This window comes from Pomacea canaliculata, linkage group LG13, assembly GCF_003073045.1.
Source record: "Pomacea canaliculata isolate SZHN2017 linkage group LG13, ASM307304v1, whole genome shotgun sequence".
Lineage (NCBI taxonomy): Eukaryota > Metazoa > Mollusca > Gastropoda > Architaenioglossa > Ampullariidae > Pomacea > Pomacea canaliculata.
Window position 1 is genome coordinate 12,281,509 of NC_037602.1, and position 21,319 is coordinate 12,302,827.

The 21,319-nt window shown below is 35.0% G+C and overlaps 1 protein-coding gene across 1 annotated transcript in view; it reads right to left on the minus strand.

The window, feature by feature from the left end:
- LOC112554437 (kinetochore-associated protein 1-like) overlaps window positions 1-21,317 on the minus strand; it is a 34,102-nt gene extending 12,785 nt beyond the window's left edge. The window contains 35 exon segments of the mRNA XM_025222212.1: window positions 22-209; window positions 863-964; window positions 1,296-1,324; window positions 1,880-1,990; window positions 2,246-2,310; window positions 3,041-3,116; window positions 3,594-3,716; window positions 5,358-5,504; window positions 6,103-6,205; window positions 6,839-6,902; window positions 6,905-6,941; window positions 7,570-7,668; window positions 8,089-8,232; window positions 8,726-8,842; window positions 9,542-9,658; window positions 10,015-10,071; window positions 10,347-10,490; window positions 11,449-11,557; window positions 12,110-12,171; window positions 12,495-12,548; window positions 13,545-13,634; window positions 13,861-13,986; window positions 14,294-14,432; window positions 14,851-14,888; window positions 14,990-15,143; window positions 15,463-15,584; window positions 16,169-16,233; window positions 16,850-16,937; window positions 17,661-17,785; window positions 18,147-18,227; window positions 18,498-18,570; window positions 18,903-19,018; window positions 19,802-19,919; window positions 20,903-21,033; window positions 21,293-21,317. Of these exon segments, the coding sequence (XP_025077997.1) occupies window positions 22-209; window positions 863-964; window positions 1,296-1,324; window positions 1,880-1,990; window positions 2,246-2,310; window positions 3,041-3,116; window positions 3,594-3,716; window positions 5,358-5,504; window positions 6,103-6,205; window positions 6,839-6,902; window positions 6,905-6,941; window positions 7,570-7,668; window positions 8,089-8,232; window positions 8,726-8,842; window positions 9,542-9,658; window positions 10,015-10,071; window positions 10,347-10,490; window positions 11,449-11,557; window positions 12,110-12,171; window positions 12,495-12,548; window positions 13,545-13,634; window positions 13,861-13,986; window positions 14,294-14,432; window positions 14,851-14,888; window positions 14,990-15,143; window positions 15,463-15,584; window positions 16,169-16,233; window positions 16,850-16,937; window positions 17,661-17,785; window positions 18,147-18,227; window positions 18,498-18,570; window positions 18,903-19,018; window positions 19,802-19,919; window positions 20,903-21,033; window positions 21,293-21,311 (3,433 nt within the window). The 5' untranslated portion in view covers window positions 21,312-21,317.
- Between the last annotated feature and the right edge of the window lie 2 nt (window positions 21,318-21,319).

Consider the following 21,319-nt stretch of genomic DNA (forward strand, 5'->3'; position numbering starts at 1 on the left):
TGTCACTGCCCATGTACACACCTTCACTGCACATGACTACTGCTCTTGTTGCTAGCTGCTGTGTCAGGTGAGAAAAATAGCGATATTTATTCGTAAAATTTGTTTCCTCGTCTTCTTTATTTTCTCTTCTTTGAATCTGTAGTAAATTCATCCCAACCTGATACAGCGCATGTCCTACAGTAGGTGATGGATCTGCTCGAAGCAGTTCTCTGGAGACATCATACAATGTAACACATTTTAGGGGAAAATGATAAACAACAAAGGGAATACATGTATGATTTAAGCACAGGTCATTATGATAAACTAAGAGATATAATTATACATTATGGGCCAGCAGGAATAATAATAATACTAATAAAGAAGATTATTGTAGTGCATTTCTCCACGATACAGCACATTCTAAGATTTTTATACAAATAAAAACAAATCACATAAATACAGATTCAAAATGCTCATGACACACTTTCAAACAGACCAAACCAAATTGCCCTCTGGGATAAATAAAGTGTTCTCTTATCTTAACAAACATATCAGCCAATACATAGAGACATATCAACAGACACAAATGGAAATACAAGGCATAAAAAGAGAATCAGGCATATGCCACAAAAACACCTGAATTAAAATGATAACAGTAAGGTTTGGCAGCTATGTCTAGGTGGAGTCGACAGCTGAATGCTGAATGATTTAAAAGGCAGTATCTCAGCAACTGCACAGCAGGTAAAGTACATGCAACTCGAGATGCCCAGTCCTTATATTAATGCTTGTCCATACAGTGACAGCATATATAGTACATGCAACTCAAGATGATAATTCTTATGCTTACAAATGCATCCATATAATCATGTGACATCTAACCTACCTGCATAAGCATTCAGTAGCCTTGATGTTCCCATCACATGCTTCTCGGACAGCCATCTCCATAAGAAAATCTTCTCGCCTGATAACGAGCAGATCTGCTAAGCTGTCAACAAATTTAAAAAAGTATTCTTTATTTGAACCACACAATATACCACAAAGCAGAATTTAGAAATTTATATCTAAATGTGTAAATTATTAAAGTATCCACACCAAACAATTAGAATAGCCAATCTAATTATGGAAGTACCTGCACCCACACTAAGTTATTGAGAACCCACACCAATTTAGTGTCAGCAAATGCTTTCCAGCTGTGCTGCTATTTTCATTGAAGTCCACAAAGAAGAGAGAAAACTGGCTTTCAGATGTTTGGTTTTTAATGCTGCAGAAACTTCCAAAACAGCTTAGGTAAGCTAACCAATCTGTGAGAATCTTACCGGTAGATATTTGTGAAGTCAAAGTTGTCCTGAAATCATTTTGAAAGAAGAGTCACATTTGAGAAAAAGAAATAATCACGGCACATTAAAATGGATATTAAGTGACATGTTTAACTATGCTTCAGAGAATTCTTGTATGGCATACCAAATCTCTATAAATGAATATTTGGAACTTTAGAATGATAAGTTTTCTGGGTTTTTTTTAGATACATTGACTTTTTCAATTGTTTCAATATTTTAACTACAGTTGATAACACTGATCTAAGCCTTATGCTTGAAATCTGAAATGGCAAAGACAAAGATGCAGAAGAAAGGAACAATCTACAGCCCACTGCTATTTGCATTTAATCAGGGTGTTGAGTGGATTTATCAAACACAAAAATTTGTAAGAGCTGAATTGAATTTGTCATAATTTTATAATATCAACTGTGACTTTCACTCCCACGAATATGTACACTTAAAGACACACAAAGGCATATACAAAATATTTTAGTGGTAGTTTCTGGGTGTTCTGGTTAGAGTTATCACACATTCTTTGAAAAAGACAGAAATAATGAATAGATTGTGGAAAAGAAGTGACTTGCCTGAAGCAGCTTTCCTTCCTTCAGGTAACTCTGAATAGACTTGACAAATATCTGACCACGATGTATATCACTGCTGTAGTCCACCACTGACATATAGATATTGTACTCCCTCTGCAACATCAATGTATACTTGTACATTAAAATTTACAAGTTATACTTTCAGATGACTGAACTGAAAAAAGTGGGTTTATGTCAAGCAGACAACAAATGTCATCTCACAGCAGTCTTCAAGAAAATAAAGAAAGAGGAAACTAAGATAGCATAGTAGTTTCACACTTTATGAAGCTGATAAAGCTTATAGTTTCTTGTTTTTCTTTATCAGCAATAAAATTTACCTGAAGACAATAACAATTACATGATCATTACCTGGAGAGAAGATAATGCAGTAAATATCGACAGCTGACACTGAAGTTCATCAAGTTCTACTCGATCTGAAATACATTAAGTAAATTTAAGATTCTGATTGAAAACCAACTAGACTGGACTGCAGCAAAAATGATCAATAATCAAACACATAGATCAAAACATCAGGAGAATATCCAGATGATTACAAAGCAGAAATTGCAGTAAAATGTTGAAGCACATGACTGATACTGATGTAGATTCTATCCCAGGGATGATGTAAAAATGAAGAAACTGTGATGGTGTTAGTCAAAGAGAATTAACAACAATGAAAAAGTTGATATTAGCAGAGGAATAAATAAAAGCCACAGGTAAGTAAACAGTCAAACACAATGCTGAACATGTCAGAAAAAAGTGCAGATGAGTACAATAGGCATTACAAACACAACAAATCCAAGATGAAAAGGAAAATGCAGAAAGCTGTCTCCCATAAGCCTGTTTGGCGAAAAGACATCAACTTCTAAAATCTTGGTCTAAATTTTAGTCTATTAAAAGCACCCTAGAGAGACTGCATGTAGCGAAATTTCAGAAACTGCTATTATTTTAAAGTGTTAAATGGTTTACATGGACTGGACAAAAAGATATTTCAATTTTTCTTTTAAATATTGGGTAAAGCTCAGTGCAAGATACTTCTTCCCTAAATCTGGGTGAATACCCCTCTTCCTCAAAAGCTTTACCTAATCATCAGAAAAAATATTGCACCCCACTAGTTTTTTTTAAATAAGAAGTGGATGAAAACCAAGAAAAATGCGTAGATACCCTTGGTCTGTGTTATCAGATGCTTCAGAGTGAGAACAGCTGCCTCTGTCAACAGAACCTGCTGTTTCTGTTCTGTCTAAAAGCATGGACATTAAAGATAGGAGAATAAGAAGCATGATCTTTTTATTTCTCATGCACTTAAGCTTCATTTCTTATATAATTACCCACTCTCAAGTGAAATTTTCTCACTGTCTAGTATGTGGCTTGTTTGAATTTTTAATGATCATGTAAAACTAAACATGAGTAACTTTACAAGCCCTTTATACAGGGATTTATACAAGAGATGTAGTCTGGAATATTGTCCGTAATTAAAAAATTATTATAAAAAAAGATAGTGCCATTATACAGTGATTGGGATGTAGTTTGGAATATCATCTATAATTAAACAGATGAAAATGTGAAGATTTGGTACCTTTTTTAGCCCATGCATACCCAATTGTGGGGAAATGTTAATAATTCATGTGAGATGATTCATAATTCCAGAAATGTAAATGATGGTTTCTTATCAGCCAAACACATAGCTTTGAAGTGAAATAAACAGAAAATAACTTGCCTCTTTTAATGCAGTTGGTGGAGGCTGGTCCAAATAGACTTCTGCCAGACATACTACTTGCATTCCACATCTTTTGGCCATCTCTGGACTGAGGCATCTCAGGTGCTTAATGTATTCAGATAACTGGTGAAGAGGTATCAGGAAACTGATCAGTAATATGATACCACATGCACATGGAATGTGAACACAAATAGAATAGAATCATAAAAATATTTTGAAGTATTACGAGCTGGTGTAAACAGACCTGTGCACACTTACAAATTCCTCATTCCCACTCAAAATGCATACTTTCTGGTACCGTAGTATTGCAGACATTGTCTGAGGTACCAAGTGTTCTTTAAAATATTAAAGAACCTTGCATCCCTCTTATCATAGCATTATGAAACGTTATTAAAAAGTATTGGTATTATGTCCACACTATTGTTTCAATTCAGCAAGTACAGCCTGGCCAATTTTGCCCTTTCTTTATCTGACATAACATGCTTCATCCAAAGACATAGTCTTTTCCTTGTGATTACTGTGAAGATGTAGGGTCAAAAAGTGACTTTTTTAAAGGCTGCTTCTCTCTTAATTTGTCACAATATCTGAGACCTAAACATCTCATTATCAAGAAAGAAATCTTGGGTTATATCAGTTTTATTAAAGAAAAAGTGTTTAAATTTAAGATTTTCTTTGGTGTGAAACTTTTGAAACTCAAATATTATTACTCAATCTTAACTTCCATTCTTTTACAAGCCAATATTTAGAAGTTCACCTACAGTACCATGGCACTTTTTTATCATTTGGTTATTTGACCAAACAAAAATGTATTATCAAAAGAACAAGATGTTTGTACGATAATGAAAACTATTTGTCTTAACGAAATGAAAAGTCTTGAAAAGTTACAACTCTCTTCCGGTCTACACTGTGTTGAACCCATCTCCCACCCTTCTCAACAGCAAAACAATTGACTGGCTGGAGTGAATAGAAAACATTTCCATTCATTTAAGTCAAAACAGCAAGATTATAACATGAGATGAAGTTGACATTGAGTATAGTGACAATATGCAGCATAAAACAGGAGTCAGTAATAGTTTCCTGTCTCTTACTGTAGCCCTGCTTTCTAGAGAATCTCTCCTGCCCTCACCAAAACCACCTTTTGTCCATTCGTTCCCTATTGTCCATTCATCAGTGTAATCATGTTATCTTGCTTTCCTAGGCACACTCCTGGTTAATCAGTATAATTTCAAAGTATTTACAGTCTCAGCCTAATGACACTTTTTTTGTACTTTTAGGATGGTGAGGTTACAATGGTTGGATTTGTCTTTCTGTAAACTGGCAAGTTCTTTTCTGTTTATTTAGTTCCTTAAGCCTTTTCATTTTAATCTTTTCTTGTAGTCAGAAGATCGATGGTTTCTGAAGCATGACTAACTCAGTAGTCAGCTGTCTGTAGCAGTAGACAAGATTATAAGTAGTGTGGAATTATTTTATGCCAAGGGGTGGGAGAAGGAGAAGGACTGGAGTGATGCAGAGAAGGGGAAATCCTCCTTAGTGTAGGATACAACACAAGTGAACTTCTAACGCCTGTTAAAAAAAATAAACACACGCTAAGCTCATCATACACAAGTTTAAGTAAATGGGTAAAACCAAAAACCAAACACATTCCATTTTAAATATATATGGATTACTTTCCTTTTATGTTTCTTTCATTTTTATATTTATCATGCAGACAAGCGCAATGTATGATGATTTAAATTGTATACAAGCAACTGCACAAGAGCTTACCCTTTCTGTGGAGATGAGGACATGTGCATAATGGAAATAAATGTCTGCTTCTGCATCTGCGCTGCAGATGTTGTATTCCTTAAGTATCTTAAGAGCATCTTGTAGTGACTTCTCTCTATCCTTTTGCACAATCAATCTGGCAAGTTTCTAAACAGGTTTAAAAAATAAAAAACTGGTGATGGCATTAAGAATGAACATCATTTACCATATCTGTAATCCTAATACAAAATATTTAATTCTTACTAGGAACAAAAAGTAAGGTTAAGCTAAGGTCTAATAACGGCAGCAAGTCATAATTTGCAGTCAATTTACATCTAAAACCAGTGTTAAAGTTCCACCTGTTTTTCAAACATGACCATTATGGATTACCAGTCTGTCAGTTTACAAAGTAATGCAGGACAGAGAACTTGACAAGTGGATGTTTAACAGAATAAAGGAAAATCTGCATGACTAGTAATTTGGAACACAGCACTTGCTGCTACAAGTTGTGAGGAAAGTACTAATGTGGAAATTTGAAAAAGTTTTGGGTCTAAACATAGTCTATACAAAAATCCATGTTCTTATGAATTTTATGCGGGAATAAGGTCCAAGTAACAAATAAAACTCTAAATCAAATCCATTTCAAACATGAATCTTGTGGTTTTTCTAACATTCAGCTCTAAGCATTCAACATTATTAAACATTTTTTTAAAGAGGAAATTCTTTTAAAATGTTTGTTGCTATGTTAGGTTCACACAAAAATAACCTGTGCTTGGGCCTGGCAAGGATGATTGGAGGTTTTGATACCATAGCACTGCATCAGTTGTCGGACTGTAATAATCTTCTTCTGTTCCCGCAAATCACTTACACTTCAGCGAAAAGAAAAATAAAAAGATTAGTTTCTCCTACAATTTTTTTTTATGACTGACATTACACTGATATCAGTAAGAAGCATTTATCATCTATGCGAACAGATTCAAAACACGTGGAAAGTGTCTTGGAAAATAGAGGTCACAAGACCCACAAAACATGCATGTATCAACCTCTACACACCAGTGGGACAGAACTAATCAGAATAATAACCTTTACGTGATCTGACAGCAATATCTTTCTTTCTGTTGCTGGGTTTTTTTTTTAAAGTGCCAAACACGAACAGCTATTTGTACTGAGTTCTATACTGAGTACTGTTCTCAATGAGCTCTTGTGCAGCACTTCAGCGTCTATGATGAGGTCCTCTATGATATTGAATTTTTAAGTAACATGCCACAACCATTTGTGTAAGACTCTGTCAAATGCCTAATTAAAATCAGTGAAGTTATTACTGCTTATCTGTAGGTGCTTTTCTATCAGGATGGGACAGTTGATTAAGATTTTTAAGCTGCACCCCAGCATGGTCTAAAGCTAGGATGTTTTTCTGCTAGTCAGTCAGGTCGTTACTTCTAACCCTAAAGTTTCAAAACAGAGTATAGTAGCAACAACAAAGATGAAAGCAGGTTGCTTACAAAGGATGCTGAACTTTTAAGCCATCCTCCACAAGTTGCTCGACCTCTGTACTCCAAGGCAATGGGCCTCCTTCATTACATTTAGTATAGCACAGCACTTTTCCTGCACACAGACAACAACTTTCTCTGGCTTTTTCACCTGCCTTTTGCTTTTTTGAACATCTTTACTTTCAGGGATACTTCATGCATAGATAGCAACAGAGGGTGATATTAACTAATTTCATCCTGTGTTTTTTTTGTTTTTTTTTTAATGACTGGCTAAGGCTTGATTCAAGATAATTAGCACAGACATATATATGTGTACATTGTGATGGCTTTAGCTGGTGAGAGAACTAGAAGAAATGTGAATTAGGAATATCTTTATCTTGTATTGAGCTTTTCCCAGTATTTTACAAAAAAAAGCTCCACACTAGACATTTAAATCAACATAAATATCCTGTCATACAAATAAAATAAGCATCTATATTTAAACCCCAAATTCATCTGTAAGATATGATAAAGCAATCAGTAAGTTTTTTAAAATCACTTTAATCGTCAATCCTTATTTATTCTTTTTTAATGATTTACATAATTTTTACATAACATTGTTAACCATAGATAAACAATTGTATGTTAAAGAGATGCATGTCTGAAATCATTGCACCAAATATACTGCATAATGAAACCTCACTTGTTTTATCTATCTTTCTATGTCCTCTTTCAGATATATAACTGTTATAAAAGTAACAAACCTTAGGGTCAAGAATAAATGATATTATAGCTAGAACCTTCTCCTCCCAGGCTGAATGGCCAGTGTAGGACTTCAGGTGGCCTACTCTCTTCAGCAGATCCTGTTGGTCATAAACAAAGTTAACTTTAGGCATTCATATCAGTTCCCAAAAGAAAAACAGCACAACTGTCAGTAACAATGGGAACTTAAAAGCTGTATTCCTTTTAACTGAAAAATAAATATATCTTAAAAACGGAATGACAAACATTTAAAAGAAAATACTTTTATTGCAAATATATGATAGTACTGATTAGCTTTTATTACATATTTCAAGAAGGCATAGTGAAAAAAAAAAAAAATTCAATCCCAGGTACTAAAAATAAAAACAAAACTCATTACTAGTAGAAGTTCCACCCTCGTCTGACAACTTAAATGAAAACTTCTGATTTACAACATGTATGCTTTGAGGGAAAAAAAAAGTGCTACATGGGCTTTTAGGCTAAAAATTGATTATATGTGGCAGACTTCTCATGCAACCTACCTTTACATAACTGGCAAAGATGTGGTCTTGGTTCAGATGATTAGCTTGAATGTAAGGAGTAATATATCTCTCAAGTGTTGGCACAATCAACTCAACCATCACAACACGGTCAAGCATACGGAATGCCAGCGTTTCCTTTGTTTCCTGTAGAGTCATTAGCAACAAAATCTTGACCTTTTTTTTTAAAGAAATTATTACTCTAGTCCAGCGGTTCTCAACCTTTTACTTGTGACGCCCCCCTGATGAACAAAGGTACGTCCGCACGCCCCCTTAGCCAGCAATGTAAGCTAATTTCACTAATACCGGTATAAGAAACTTTTCAAAAAATGACCACCTTTGCGCCCCCCTTGTAAGCACGGCGCGACCCACAGGTTGAGACCCGCTGCTCTAGCCTCTTCTCTTAAGTACATATAGATTGCATCAGTATTCCATAAGCAGCCAAAGACTCACCTGTTTATCGGCTGAACTATCCAACCAATACTTCTCCAGTCTCTACCACAATTATTTGATGATAATAAAAAAGACAGTAATGATGATTATACCATTCCTGACAAACATGACTGAACTGAATGCACTCCTGAAACAATATCAACTTAGCTAAAAGAGAAAGCAATAATGGACAGCAGCCCAATCTTACCTGCTGGAACTGTTGTAAAGGCATCCTGAGATTGTACTGTTGAAGGTCATACAAATTTTGTAACAGCTGAAGCACATTCCTCAGTGGCCCCAGCAGTCGACATGCATCAATTTTCGTCTAGAATGACATTTTATTATCCACACATTTTCAAGAGTAAATGCAGTTTAAAATGCCTACATGCACCCACCCACAAACTTCCATCTTTGTACATGTGTCTGCAAGGCAACTTACACTTATCAACCTCGTCCACTTGGCTACCCCTCTCCTTCTCTCCAGCCCCTGTAATCTAGTAATTCAAAGTTAACAGTTCTCTTAATGCTGAGAAATGGTTTTGTATTAAAAGATGCCAAAAGATCTTCATTCTTTTTCTCTTGTTTGATCATGCATCAGCAACAACAGCATGGCTTTATTTATCCACCAGGGGCCATAGTTATTTAGCAAGAGTAAGTTGTTTCAGGGTAAAATGGGGAAATCAAGAAAATGCGTCTTGTTTCCATAGTTGCAATGCAACACTCAGAGCCTGTGGACATTACTTTATGTTTCATTATCCCAATGCAAAATTTGCTACTGATGTATAACTATGGCTCCAGGGTTAAAACATCTGCAATGTCTGGACACCACTTTATAACTTTGGAAACAAGACGCTTCTCACTGACTTCCCTGTGTTGCCCCAAGGCAATGACTTAGCCTCAATTAATAACTACGGCACCAGGGGAATGAGAGAACTATACATAACTATGCAAGTTTATATTCCAAATACCCCATATAAATTATGAGTAAACTGCTAGTGCGTGCACTGATCCTTGGAAGAACAACCTTTGTGGCATTCTCTGCAGCACTGTGAGTAGATTCTGAGAAATCTACTTCCATGATTTCCATCATCTGCTTGTAAACAGCACCCAGAAAACTGAGCGCATTCCTTGGCCAGCCATCCTGACAACAAACCTCTCTTATCTCAGTCATAGTTCCTAGAGGGATAACCCTCCAAATATTAAAAAAATAAATCAATAAACAACCTAAACTGAGACAGTTCCTATCACTTGTTAAGTTAAAACATTTTGCCATAAGTCTGCAATTTAAAAATGAAATTCATTTTGAATTTGAAATGGATTTTAATATATGATTCCAGGAAATCACAATCTTTCAAGTACCTTTAAAATGTTAGGCCTGTAGAGCTCTATTTCCTGCAGTTTTTTTCATAGACACAAAACAATCAATTTCAAGAAGCTATTCAGATGTATGGTCATAAACTAGATGAATTAAAAATGCCCAAAATTCAGTATCAGTACTTTCTCCAGCATCTCCATGTTTGTGGCTCTCTGAATGCTCCATTGCCCAACTTGACCCTAAGACAAATCAGTTAAAAACAAAACAAAACAGTAAAACAATGAAAAAGCAACAAAAGTAAATGACCCACCCTCCAACCAAAAGAAACCCTAAATGAAGACAAACAAATATCCACATTAAGGAGACATGTCGACTAATCTAAAGCGGCCAAATATCTTGTTTTATTTGCTATCTTAACTGAGCCTCAAAGCTACGCCTCTACTCTGAAGTCAAGCATATCAAATGGAGTAGTCTTAAACAGAGCGACATTTTAGTTTCACTTTCTGACACGAACCAGACTGTGCGGCAGGAATCTGGCAACGTATGGGATAAGATCTTCCAGCACCCAGCCCAGTACACAACTGCCTCCTAGCCTCTCTGGTACTGCAAATAACAGCTGGTCCAAAGTGTGGCTGGTTATCTGACTTGCCCACTCCACCTGCAAATGAGAGGTCTTATTAGTTCTTTTTTATTTTCTTCAATGCACCATAATATATTATTATAAACTTTTCTAATTACTGCACAATACTTTATTTTCTTTAAGGACACAATGTGCTTTTGTGCATTTTATTTGGAATTAAATGAATAAACCAAACGTCTAATAACTAGAGTGTATACATATAGACACACACATACAAATAGGGTGATGTCCCTAGCAAGAGCTTTGACTCCTCTTTATATTTTTGTTGCAGCTACAGCTACATTATGTTGTTGTCCATTGTTGGATTGTTCAGATCTGCACCAGGGCTTATAGCCATAAATCAAATGCTAAAATAAAAAAATGTATTTGCAATGGTTCTTTTCCTTGGATTATGGAATCTGTACCTGCTGTTCTTTGCTGGTTATACCAAAAAATGGTGGCTAGCCAGGACTTGAAGCGGACAGGACTATGAAGTCATGTACTTTAGACATCAGACCTCTGGTTGTGAATGCTTGAGAGAATTATTTAGTGCCTGCACCAGTCTTTTTTTGTACTGCTGATGATGCCCTAAACACCCTTCACAATTTGCTTCTCTTCTGTCAGTCTGGTTCTCTCTGAGTATGTCACTTTCTGTGTTGTGTACATGTGTATACATTGTGTATATGTTTATTCATATATGAAGGTGTACTTGAGGCCTTCCATAAAATGGTACATGCTTGTGTGCTTTTGTGTGTGGTGTGTATGCGCGCACATGTGTATGTGTATGTATGTGTATATGGTGCTTGAATATGTATGTAAAGTTTGAGTCTGGCTTTAGTGTTAAGAAAGGTGCATATTATTGTTGTTGTTGTTGTTGTAATATTCCCTGTATATCCTCAAAGAGAATGCTTTTAGAAAAATTACAACTGTCAGAAAGTAGCTATGCTACTGTGAAACCTCTTAAACAAATTAACACAATCTGATTTATTAAACTCACAGAATGTCTGCGCCATATTAAAACTGCAATATGAGCATTGTGGGCAGTCATGTGGCAGCATGCTTCATGCAGGAGACTAGACTGCTGAAACCTCATCCATTTCTCTGCACTTTAAACCAAAGCAGAGAACAGCATGAAAAGATGCAAGTAATAGCTCAACAAGCAATCATTTTCTCTGTAATGCAGAAAACAGTTCTAACCCTCACAAGGGCTACCCTCAATGTCACAATAAGACATTAATAAAGCACTAATTCATTTCTTAATAACAGAAAACGTAACAATAATTTTGTAACCAATATGATGATCAAATCATGTACAGTCACAATCTAATCTTACATCTAATGATTGCAAAGAGGCTTTACTAATATTTTGATTTTCATTTTAGAAAATGTTTAAATTATTTGATCTGTAAAATTATATATATCATATATCAAAATAAATGTCATATATATATATAACATATAAATTATGTGTTGAATTCATTTTCAAACCTCTTTGCATTATTATTATTATTATTTAAATATCACAGGCTTACATCATTAACACTTCAGCTCTATTACAGCAGCCAACACCATAGATCCACTTTCAACTGTGGTTGTGGCAGCCACTGATACACAATATTTAGGATTCTTTGTGTTAAAAATGAACATCAAGACTTAACCTGTAACTGTTAACACCGAAGGCAAGTTTGAATGTCAGAAGTCGGTTTTGAATGTCCAAAAGCTGTAAAGAGTAAAGAAAAGAGTTCATTATTCCTCAACCATTGGAAATATCTAAAAAAATTTTTATTGCTTTTAGAACCCAGCAAGAAACTATAAAATAAGTACTTTATTATTTCTCATTCATGGAAGATTCCTTAAATGCTTTCATTTCCCTAATTCTTCATCACAAAGTTCAAATGCTGTAGCTATGAATTATAGACTAGAGGCAAAGTGGTGACTTCTATGAACAAACAGGTACACACCTCTTGAATCAACAGGTGACCTAGAAATCTTCATTTTTTATGCAATTAGAGATTATATGTATTACTGTATTGGGGTTGTTACCTTTGTTTGTAAAGCAAGCTGTTTGTCCACTTTGTCAGTCTTCACGATCTCCAGCTGAGAAAGCAAAGAAAAAGGAGTTCAAGATTTATCTCATGCCTTGATTTATGATGGAGCTTTGCTAAAACTATGAACAGGATCCAGATTCTTCATGATGATATCTGATATTTCTTGATCCATTTGGTTCACATTTTTGGTGTTTTTTTAAGTCTCATTAAGAATACCATTTGGATCAAATAAACAGAACCAGTTTTATCAGCTACTATTCCAGGTATGAGAAATAGCCACAAAAAAATCGGTTACTGATTTTCTAAAAATGGGCTCAAGTAAACCTACACCCTACACAAATGGATGATACTGATTAAGGCAAAAAAAAAAAAAAAAAGATTGCCAAAGAAAGGGTGAGAAATTGTAGAAGAAATTGTAACATTATTATAGATCTAATACCTGATAGTTCATGGATGTTGCTAGAGAGAACATAACTACACTGTTATATTAAGATCATCTTATGGAGAAGTTTAGACATTTTCCTTTTTTTTTTTTACTTTTATTTTTAGTTCTACTGATCACTGCAAACTCCATTTTCCCTTCTTGTCATGGAAAGACATTTATATTAAACCTGCTTCTATTGGATGCCTTAATCCACCACAACATCACATTGTCATACTAACTGCTTATTAACTTGTAAATATCATTTTGCATTTTAGTTTTGGCAGGAACTTTTTGCTTATGGTTATTTTTATGGTTTGCGGAGAAAATTGGCCACTGCCTCATTTTCAAGCCTAATTATTTACCATCTTAAACTTTTTGCAAGAACAGTAAATATGCGTCAGGTTAATGATAGGATGTATCTAATGCAGGAAGTTTTACATTTTATGACCAAGATGAACTTAATTGACTAAGTCAACAGGTTCAGGACAAGCAAAAACCATAGACTGCTCCACTTCCTGTATGAATACAATTTGTCTGTAGATTCAGCTCTATGAGCTTAAGTTAAGCCCTAATAACCCACTTGTCAACTGCAAGATGAAAACCTTTGTTTTGATACATTACCTTGGCCTGGCATACTGTCAGCAGTCTCCATGTATCTTGAAAGGAGGGAAGTGCTGCTCGCATGCAGTTCTCCACCACAAGAAGACACTCCTGGAACATGAAAGACAACAAAGTACATTTTTTTTAATGGCAAATGTTTCTCCTTGTTTAGGTTAAAGCAGCAACAAAATATATAGCAACAAAAGATATTGTTTTTCTTTTAAGGATTTATTTTCAGTTAATTAATAAAAACACACTTCTTCATTATTCACAAATGTAAATAAAGCCATTTTTCCCTTTTGCAAACATATGTTCATCCAATAAAACTCTGACTCACCCTAATGTTATCTAGGCAGTCCCAGAGCTGTAAGGTCATGGATGACACACTTTTGTTATTGAAGTTCACAGCGCTCCATGGAGACAGTTGGTCAAGCAAATGGTTCATGAAAGCCACATGTACTAGCTGCAATGTGTACAATATTATGTCCTCCTTTCTACATTCTTTGTGTACATAATGTTTTACTCAAGGTAAAACCAGTAAAGTGAGCAATACACTCAGTGTGTTATTTAGACAAGATTCAGAATCAAGCCCAATATACACCATTCAGCCCCTGCTTTCCTACGTATTGATAAATAAAAATGTGAAGACAAAACAACACAAAGCAAAGGGTCATGTACTCACAAAAGGAAGGATAATCTATACAAATAAATGTAGAGGAGTAAGACCTCTTTCTTGTGCAGAATCAGACAAAGAATAAAAAATGTAGTACCTCTCTGTCTAAGTGGAAGAGCTGTGCAAACTGCAGGGCCTCTTCAAACTTCTTCTTCTGTAAGATTCGATGAAGACGAGTTTCTGGGCTGGTTTCACTAAGGCGTCGAAAGCGAATGGTGGAGATTTTGCTGGGATTCCTGACACAGACAGCACAACAATGTACTGTAATATATAATGTAAAAGGAATGTAGCGATTTAATGACTCCAGACAATATTATGCACTTCTTTATATACACTTTGTGATTAAAGTAAAACTGTAAAAGTAAACAATAGTTTCCTCCACAAATTCCTGGCTGGGCAGAGGAAGTATTCATCACAGGCATAAGCAAGCCTTTAACAATGGACTGTTTGTTCCAAAGTAGACAGAAGTAGACAGTACTAACCACAGGCTATGGAGTGCTCTACAATCAGGAAACTAAGATCAGATAAAAAATAATTTTTTAATGTCCCTTAGTTCTATTCAAATAGGTTTTTATATTTTTTTAAAAATGCTGTGCGCAAAATATTCAAGCCTTACTAAGACTAGTAGAGTTAATGTAGCCTTAGAGAACTCACCTTGGTTCTGGAGAACCCTCAGCCAAAAGCAGAGATTCCTGAAAAATGAATAAGTATGTGAAATGTTTCTTTTCTCTATGCATATCTAAATAATTGGAAATACTGTTTTATTTATTTATTCATCTTCACAAAGACCTACCTCTGTTAGACCACATCGGGGCATGCAGACAGGATGCCCTGTCTGAAGGGAGTAAATGCACTCTCCCTCAGGTAGGGTTAGAATCTTGAGACATGCGTTATCTCCCAGATCTTCACGATTCTTTTCACAGAGGACCAGTCGCATTCCTCTAAGGCTACACAGAATAATTGTGTCAGTTAAGTCATAATTTTACTTTCCAATTTGTTTGCGTGAGTCTTGTGATAAACTGCAATTTTTAACATGAGCACTCATGTGCATTTAGTAATTTAGTAAAGACTATAAGCATTAAATTTTTTATAACTGAATTGATTTCATTTTAAAGGCTAGTAGTAAAAGTATTCCTCATTTTCTTAATATCTCTAAAAATAGTCATGCAACAATTTAACATAAAGATTCAAAAATTGGTCGAAAAAGAGTCAAGTAAAAGATAAAAAGTTAAAAAAAAAAAAGATAAGTTCCGATTTCAGACTCACCTGTTACCAGTGTTGTTTGGTGTCTCTAGCAGTACAAAGTTTTCGATATGTTTTGTCTCACTTGCAGCCACAACAATCAATAGCAAGACAAGCTCTGGTACACACCAAATACTTATCTGGCTCTGGAGACAGATATGAAGAAAATCTTTCCTTTCTTTCTAAAAATATTCCTTATCTTCACAACACAGTGCATTGTCAAAAGCTAATGCTAAACCAATTTAGCCGAAAGTGTATTGCATCACAAAATATTTCTTAAGCTATAATACATGGCCTTTCTAAATCACTTAAACCTAAATGAAATAATCTAACTGAAACTTTATATTGTCTTTTTAACAGTTGATGGACATTACACAATTTGACAGTTTGACAGCTCTATGACACTTTAGAAATCTGTAAAAATGTGCTGAGGTAAATGCAAAGATTCAAAGAAGGGAATTTAGTAATGGTCTCTGATTAGTCTAGCATAATTATCTTACTATTCCTATTGTCCTTTTCTGAGTGGTCTATCCAAAAAAGAAAAAAAAAAAAAAAAGAAAAAGTGACCATAAGCAAGTTAATGTACAAACATGTATGGGGCATTGTCTATGTATCAATGCCAACAAGCTATGTAAATGTCTCTTAAAACTATTATCTTCCCCAGAAAAACTGCCCAAGATCATCTTTAATCATTAAACGCCTTACATTCTAAAAGAAGAAGCAAACTCACATTTTCATCTAAAGTCAGAAGTAGTTTGTTGTTGGAGACTGCATGAGCATGCACTATCCCCGCATCTGCAAAATATGTTATTAATCTTGGTCTTGTGCCGATATTTTCATGCAAGCACAATATATTCAGGCTTTTAGAACACTGATTCTGGGCTATTTGTTGCTTAGTTCTGGGCAATGTTGCATTAATGAAGAGTGACCAAAAGTTATGTGACAACTATAGCTAAAAGCCAGGTCCAGCATGTTAACCTTCATGTAAAAATCAAAGAAAAAATAATACAAAACCAAGGCTTTCTGAATAACTTAGAACTGCTTTTAATTTTTCTGGATATTCACTTTAAGATCCTTTTCTCAGCTACAGACAATGGAAAGAACATAAATGAAGTTAAATATAAACTGCATGTAAGAAAATTTGTCCTGTCTTCACACTTTTTGATTGCAAGAAATTCCGAACTTAATTTCTCCTTTCTGCAGCCACTTGCCCCCACATGCACGTACACAATAACACCACACCATGCATACATGTGCATATGCGCAAGCACATACCCCCACACACACAGTTCATCTGTCCAAGTGCATATGCACAAGCACACATACCCCCACACACACACACAGTTCATCTGTCCATTATGCTGGAATGTAGCATATTTGAAGTAGTGTTAGACCATTTTATTCCAAATACCTTTATCCAGGATGCTTCCAATACTGTCCACCAACTCTAAAGAATTTTCATGCCACTCCCACACAGCCAACACGCAGTCTCCACAGCCCTAAGATCAAACCCAACATTACAATTTTGAGTGTTCAGTAACAGAAATTTTTAATACATATATTTATTTTAACCTTTTCCTGAAAACCAAGAGTACTACCACTGACACAAATCACTTATGTGTGTTTTCCAACCCCCACCCCAACTTTTGTGTGTCCAATAGTTTAAGGTTATTTTTGATATGTACATATACTAAAAAAATGGACCCTGATATAAGTAGGTTCTGTAGCTCCTCACTCCCAATAATATCATGCGACAAACTTAACCTTGCTTGTATATATATATACTCAGCAATACTTAAATGCAATGAGGATTTGAGAATGAATGTAAACCTTTCAGAAACATTTTGTATGAGGTTGTCTTTCATCCAGCATACACTTACACTAGAGCTATTACTTGAAATGTTTATTACCTAGACTATTTTCAGTACAAGAGAAAACATAAAAAAGAAAAACAATTAAAAAAATTACCATCCTATCCTCAAGGGCAGTTTGATCAGAGAGCGTAGATATAGAAAGGCTGCACTCTGGTAGCATCACGTTTTGAAGGGACGCAAATTTTCTTAACAAGGACAAAGAAGGAGTGTAGCCTCTCTATGTCTACGCTCTCTGGTTTGACTCCTTTCATTCTACATAGGAGCTTTAGGTAACAAGTTTCAAACTGCTTCAAACTAGCAGCCATCAAGTTTCAAAAGGTTTAGAAATTAAAAGGAAATGCAGCTTACAACAGTTATGATATTCCCATGGCCAAGTGACACAATATCACACGCTTGCCTGGTGTGCATCTGATGTGTCTCAACTGTTGCAAACTGCAACTGCTGTTGTATGATGCTAGCAATATTGTCTGTTTCTGCATGTAAAGGGAATATAGAAATGTTATCCACAAATTTAATATGGGAAGTGGTGCTAGACTAAGCTTTTTTCCTGTCAACAAAAGAAATAAGACTGAATTCCTTAGAGAATTTCCATTGCTTCTTGATTGGTATGCATTAGCAAACATCAGAATTATAAGTCCAACTCTTCTAGAAATGCTATGTGAAATGTCCGAAGCCAATACTACACAAGCAGCACCACTTTTCACCACTCTCACATTCTCTGGTGCAAACATCCTATTCTATCAGACAGTGAACATATCTACCTTCCTACTGTATCATCTCATAAATCATTAATATTAAACAGGTTATTCTAAAAGTCAGGTAAAATTTGCATACCTTGTGTGAGAGATTTTGTATCCAGATCTTTGACAACAAATAGGAGACCACTTGAAGACAGCAATATCAAGTCACACAAGCCTATAAGACCAAGACTTCTGTTATACAACCGAGCTTATCAAATGTACTTTTAAACCCCGTCCCAAAAAATTTTCTTACCATTCTTTATACAATTCTTACAATTTTCTTTTTTATCCATTAGCCAACATAATCTAAGCACCAAGTTATTTGATCATTGCACATGAGCTATCATATTTATGATTCCTGATAACATTCCATCTCACTATTGATCAAATACTGTTACAAGATTCATCTGATGAAGATAATCAAAACATTTATAATTATGCTCACCATTGTCACATCTATGAAAACAGATGTTTTGGAATGCTCTTCTGCTTGTGATCCTTTCACATGGCAGTAACCTCTGTTGATAATATGAGTGAATTTTAACAGATTCTCAGCTCACACAACTATTTTAAACAGCACAACTAGATCAGCATACCCACGTATACATATCTTTCCTCATTACCTGTTATGGATTGCAGGGTCTTCCTTATTATTCTTCACTACATTCTTGTAAAAAAAAAATGTTGTTTGCCTTCTTCCATGTGAGATCTAAGAAAATGCTACATTTAAAAAACAAAAGATTTCACAACGATCAGATTTAACTAAAAGATGACCTGTTTTTGAGGAAACGTGGTGTTTACAAAATAATATGGAAAAATAATGCTTAAGGTATAAAAGCATTTAACTTACATGGGAGAAAACAGATTGAAGGGTCTCTGCGATGAAGATATACAGTTTCCCAGTTGAATCCACCGTAACCAGCAATGAGCCATCTGGACTCCAGGCTGCATCTTCTAGAGTACTCTCTGAGGTCAAACAGAAGACTTGCCATAGCTTTGCACTATTCCATATTGAACTGTGAGAAGTATTTGTTTATTTTTTGCAGATTGGTTGAACAGATTTAATTATTAACAAAAAAGGCTGTGCATTAGGCTGTTTCAAAATTTCTCCACTTCTTTCTAGGTGTGGCCATATAGGGGAAAATATGACTAATCTAAACAATTTCAACCTATACAATGCATGCGATTTGATTTACCCATACAAGAAATACAGATGCCGCTATGTGCTTGTGCATATATTTATAATAAACATGAGAAAAGATGTAGCAGCATGAAGAAAGAGATGCACATTCTTGTGAGTAAAACTGTTTAAACCATTCTACACTGATAAACAATGTACCTTATTTTACACGCAATCTACATTTACATTTTACATTCCTCAATTTTTACAAATGAAAAAGATCAAATATGAGATTATTCTAGCTTTAGGACAAAGATATACTGAACTAACATACACTCCCAGTTCTCCACTGACTGTAGCCTTCAAGCTCTAACTGTATATTAGTACATTATAAACATTAGCATCCACTTGTACATTAATGTAGTCTAGCCCATCTTTGGGAATTAGTACATTATCTCGTAATAACTAAATTCCTCATTAAACAATTTCAAATTGTCTTTAAAGATAGGAAAAAAGAAAAATAACAATACTTATCAAAATATGTATAGATATTTTCAAAATCTCTTCATATCAGATAATTGCCTTCAAGAAAGCATAAATGGAACTGATGAGATGAATAGGACTTATACCAAATGCAATCGTGATCTGAAGCTGTGAATCCTGGAAGACACTAAGATGTTGGTTGACTCCAACACATGCAAGCTCCCCTACTGCTGCAGTGACCAGAGAGGTAACTTCACTTGCAGTCTGATGACAAACGTTTAATATTCAAGCATTAAAATGTATTTTTCTTTTACTTTATAATCACCATTATATTCCAAATCTTCCTAGATAATTCAACCGCAGCTTAAAAACAACTCTACCACTGCCAAAACCAAATCAATCTTGCCAAGGCCAGATCGACCACTGCCAAAAGATGTGGATCATTGCTTAGAGACACCTTAACAAAATTAATAGAAAAGAGAGTAGTTTATTTCAGCAATCTTGGAGTTTTTTTCCTGTTATGTTTTAATATTGATTTGTCTTATCAGATTATTGCAACTTCCTGTAAATGGGTACAATGAATGGATCTAAAGTCTCTCTTTGATAGTCTCCAACAAATGTTTGATAAAATCTCTCATATTTCTCCTAACATGACTAATACATGTTAATTATTATAATATTCCTATCTTGGTGAGAGGAGATAGGGTGAAAAGTGAGACAATGTGTGAGAAAGAAATATAAATCAACTGTGACAAAATTATGACACATAGATTTGTTTTAGGACAATATGTTACACTGATTATATTTGATATCATTCATGCTGGTTTGGTAAATTGGGGGCTGAGCTACCTGTAATCACATACCAATACAAAAAAAAAAATAACAAGCATGCTTGGATACATTGCTCTTTGACTTGGCAGTGGTTGACATAAAACAAAAGTCATCAGAGATTGATCGAGCTGCTTCCAAGTAGTGGTCGGGTCCTTTTTTGGCCGTAAAAACAATCTGAGCTGTATGAAGGGTGTAACCTGGTAGTGGGAATTTTATGACCACACCGGAACTACATATAGTAAAAAATTATATTAAATAATAAAATAGGACACCGATCACAATAGTCTAAGCCTAAACCTATAAGCTATTGTGGTGAAAATAAGTATATATTAAGTGCGACGTTGTATGAATCAGTCAGTAAATATTTATTTTAATGTCATCAGAAACACAAAAGCTTGAACTGGAGGATCACCAACCTGACTTTTGGGTGAAATGGTAGCTAGCGTATCCACTTGGTAAAGTGCTGTTCCATTTTCAATTCTAGGTCCAAAGTTTGTGGTCTCGTCTCCCATAAATTCTGTTTGCACACAGTCCCAGCTATCCATTTCTGAAAATTTAATGACAGGTAAATAAATGGATATTATCGACTATATCTTCCTTCTTTCTACGTCCAACAACACTTTGAATCAAGCGCCATTCATAACAAGGCAGCAGGGGACATAACTGACTACAACTCACATTTTTAAATACATTTACTTTTTACTACATTTAATACTCGAAGTGCCTAGGATAACTCATTTTTTCGTGCATACTTAAATATTACAAAATAGTGTTTTAAAGTACTCGGGAGTCTAAAATTACTGCACCTTCTCCTACTTCCGCCATATTTTTTC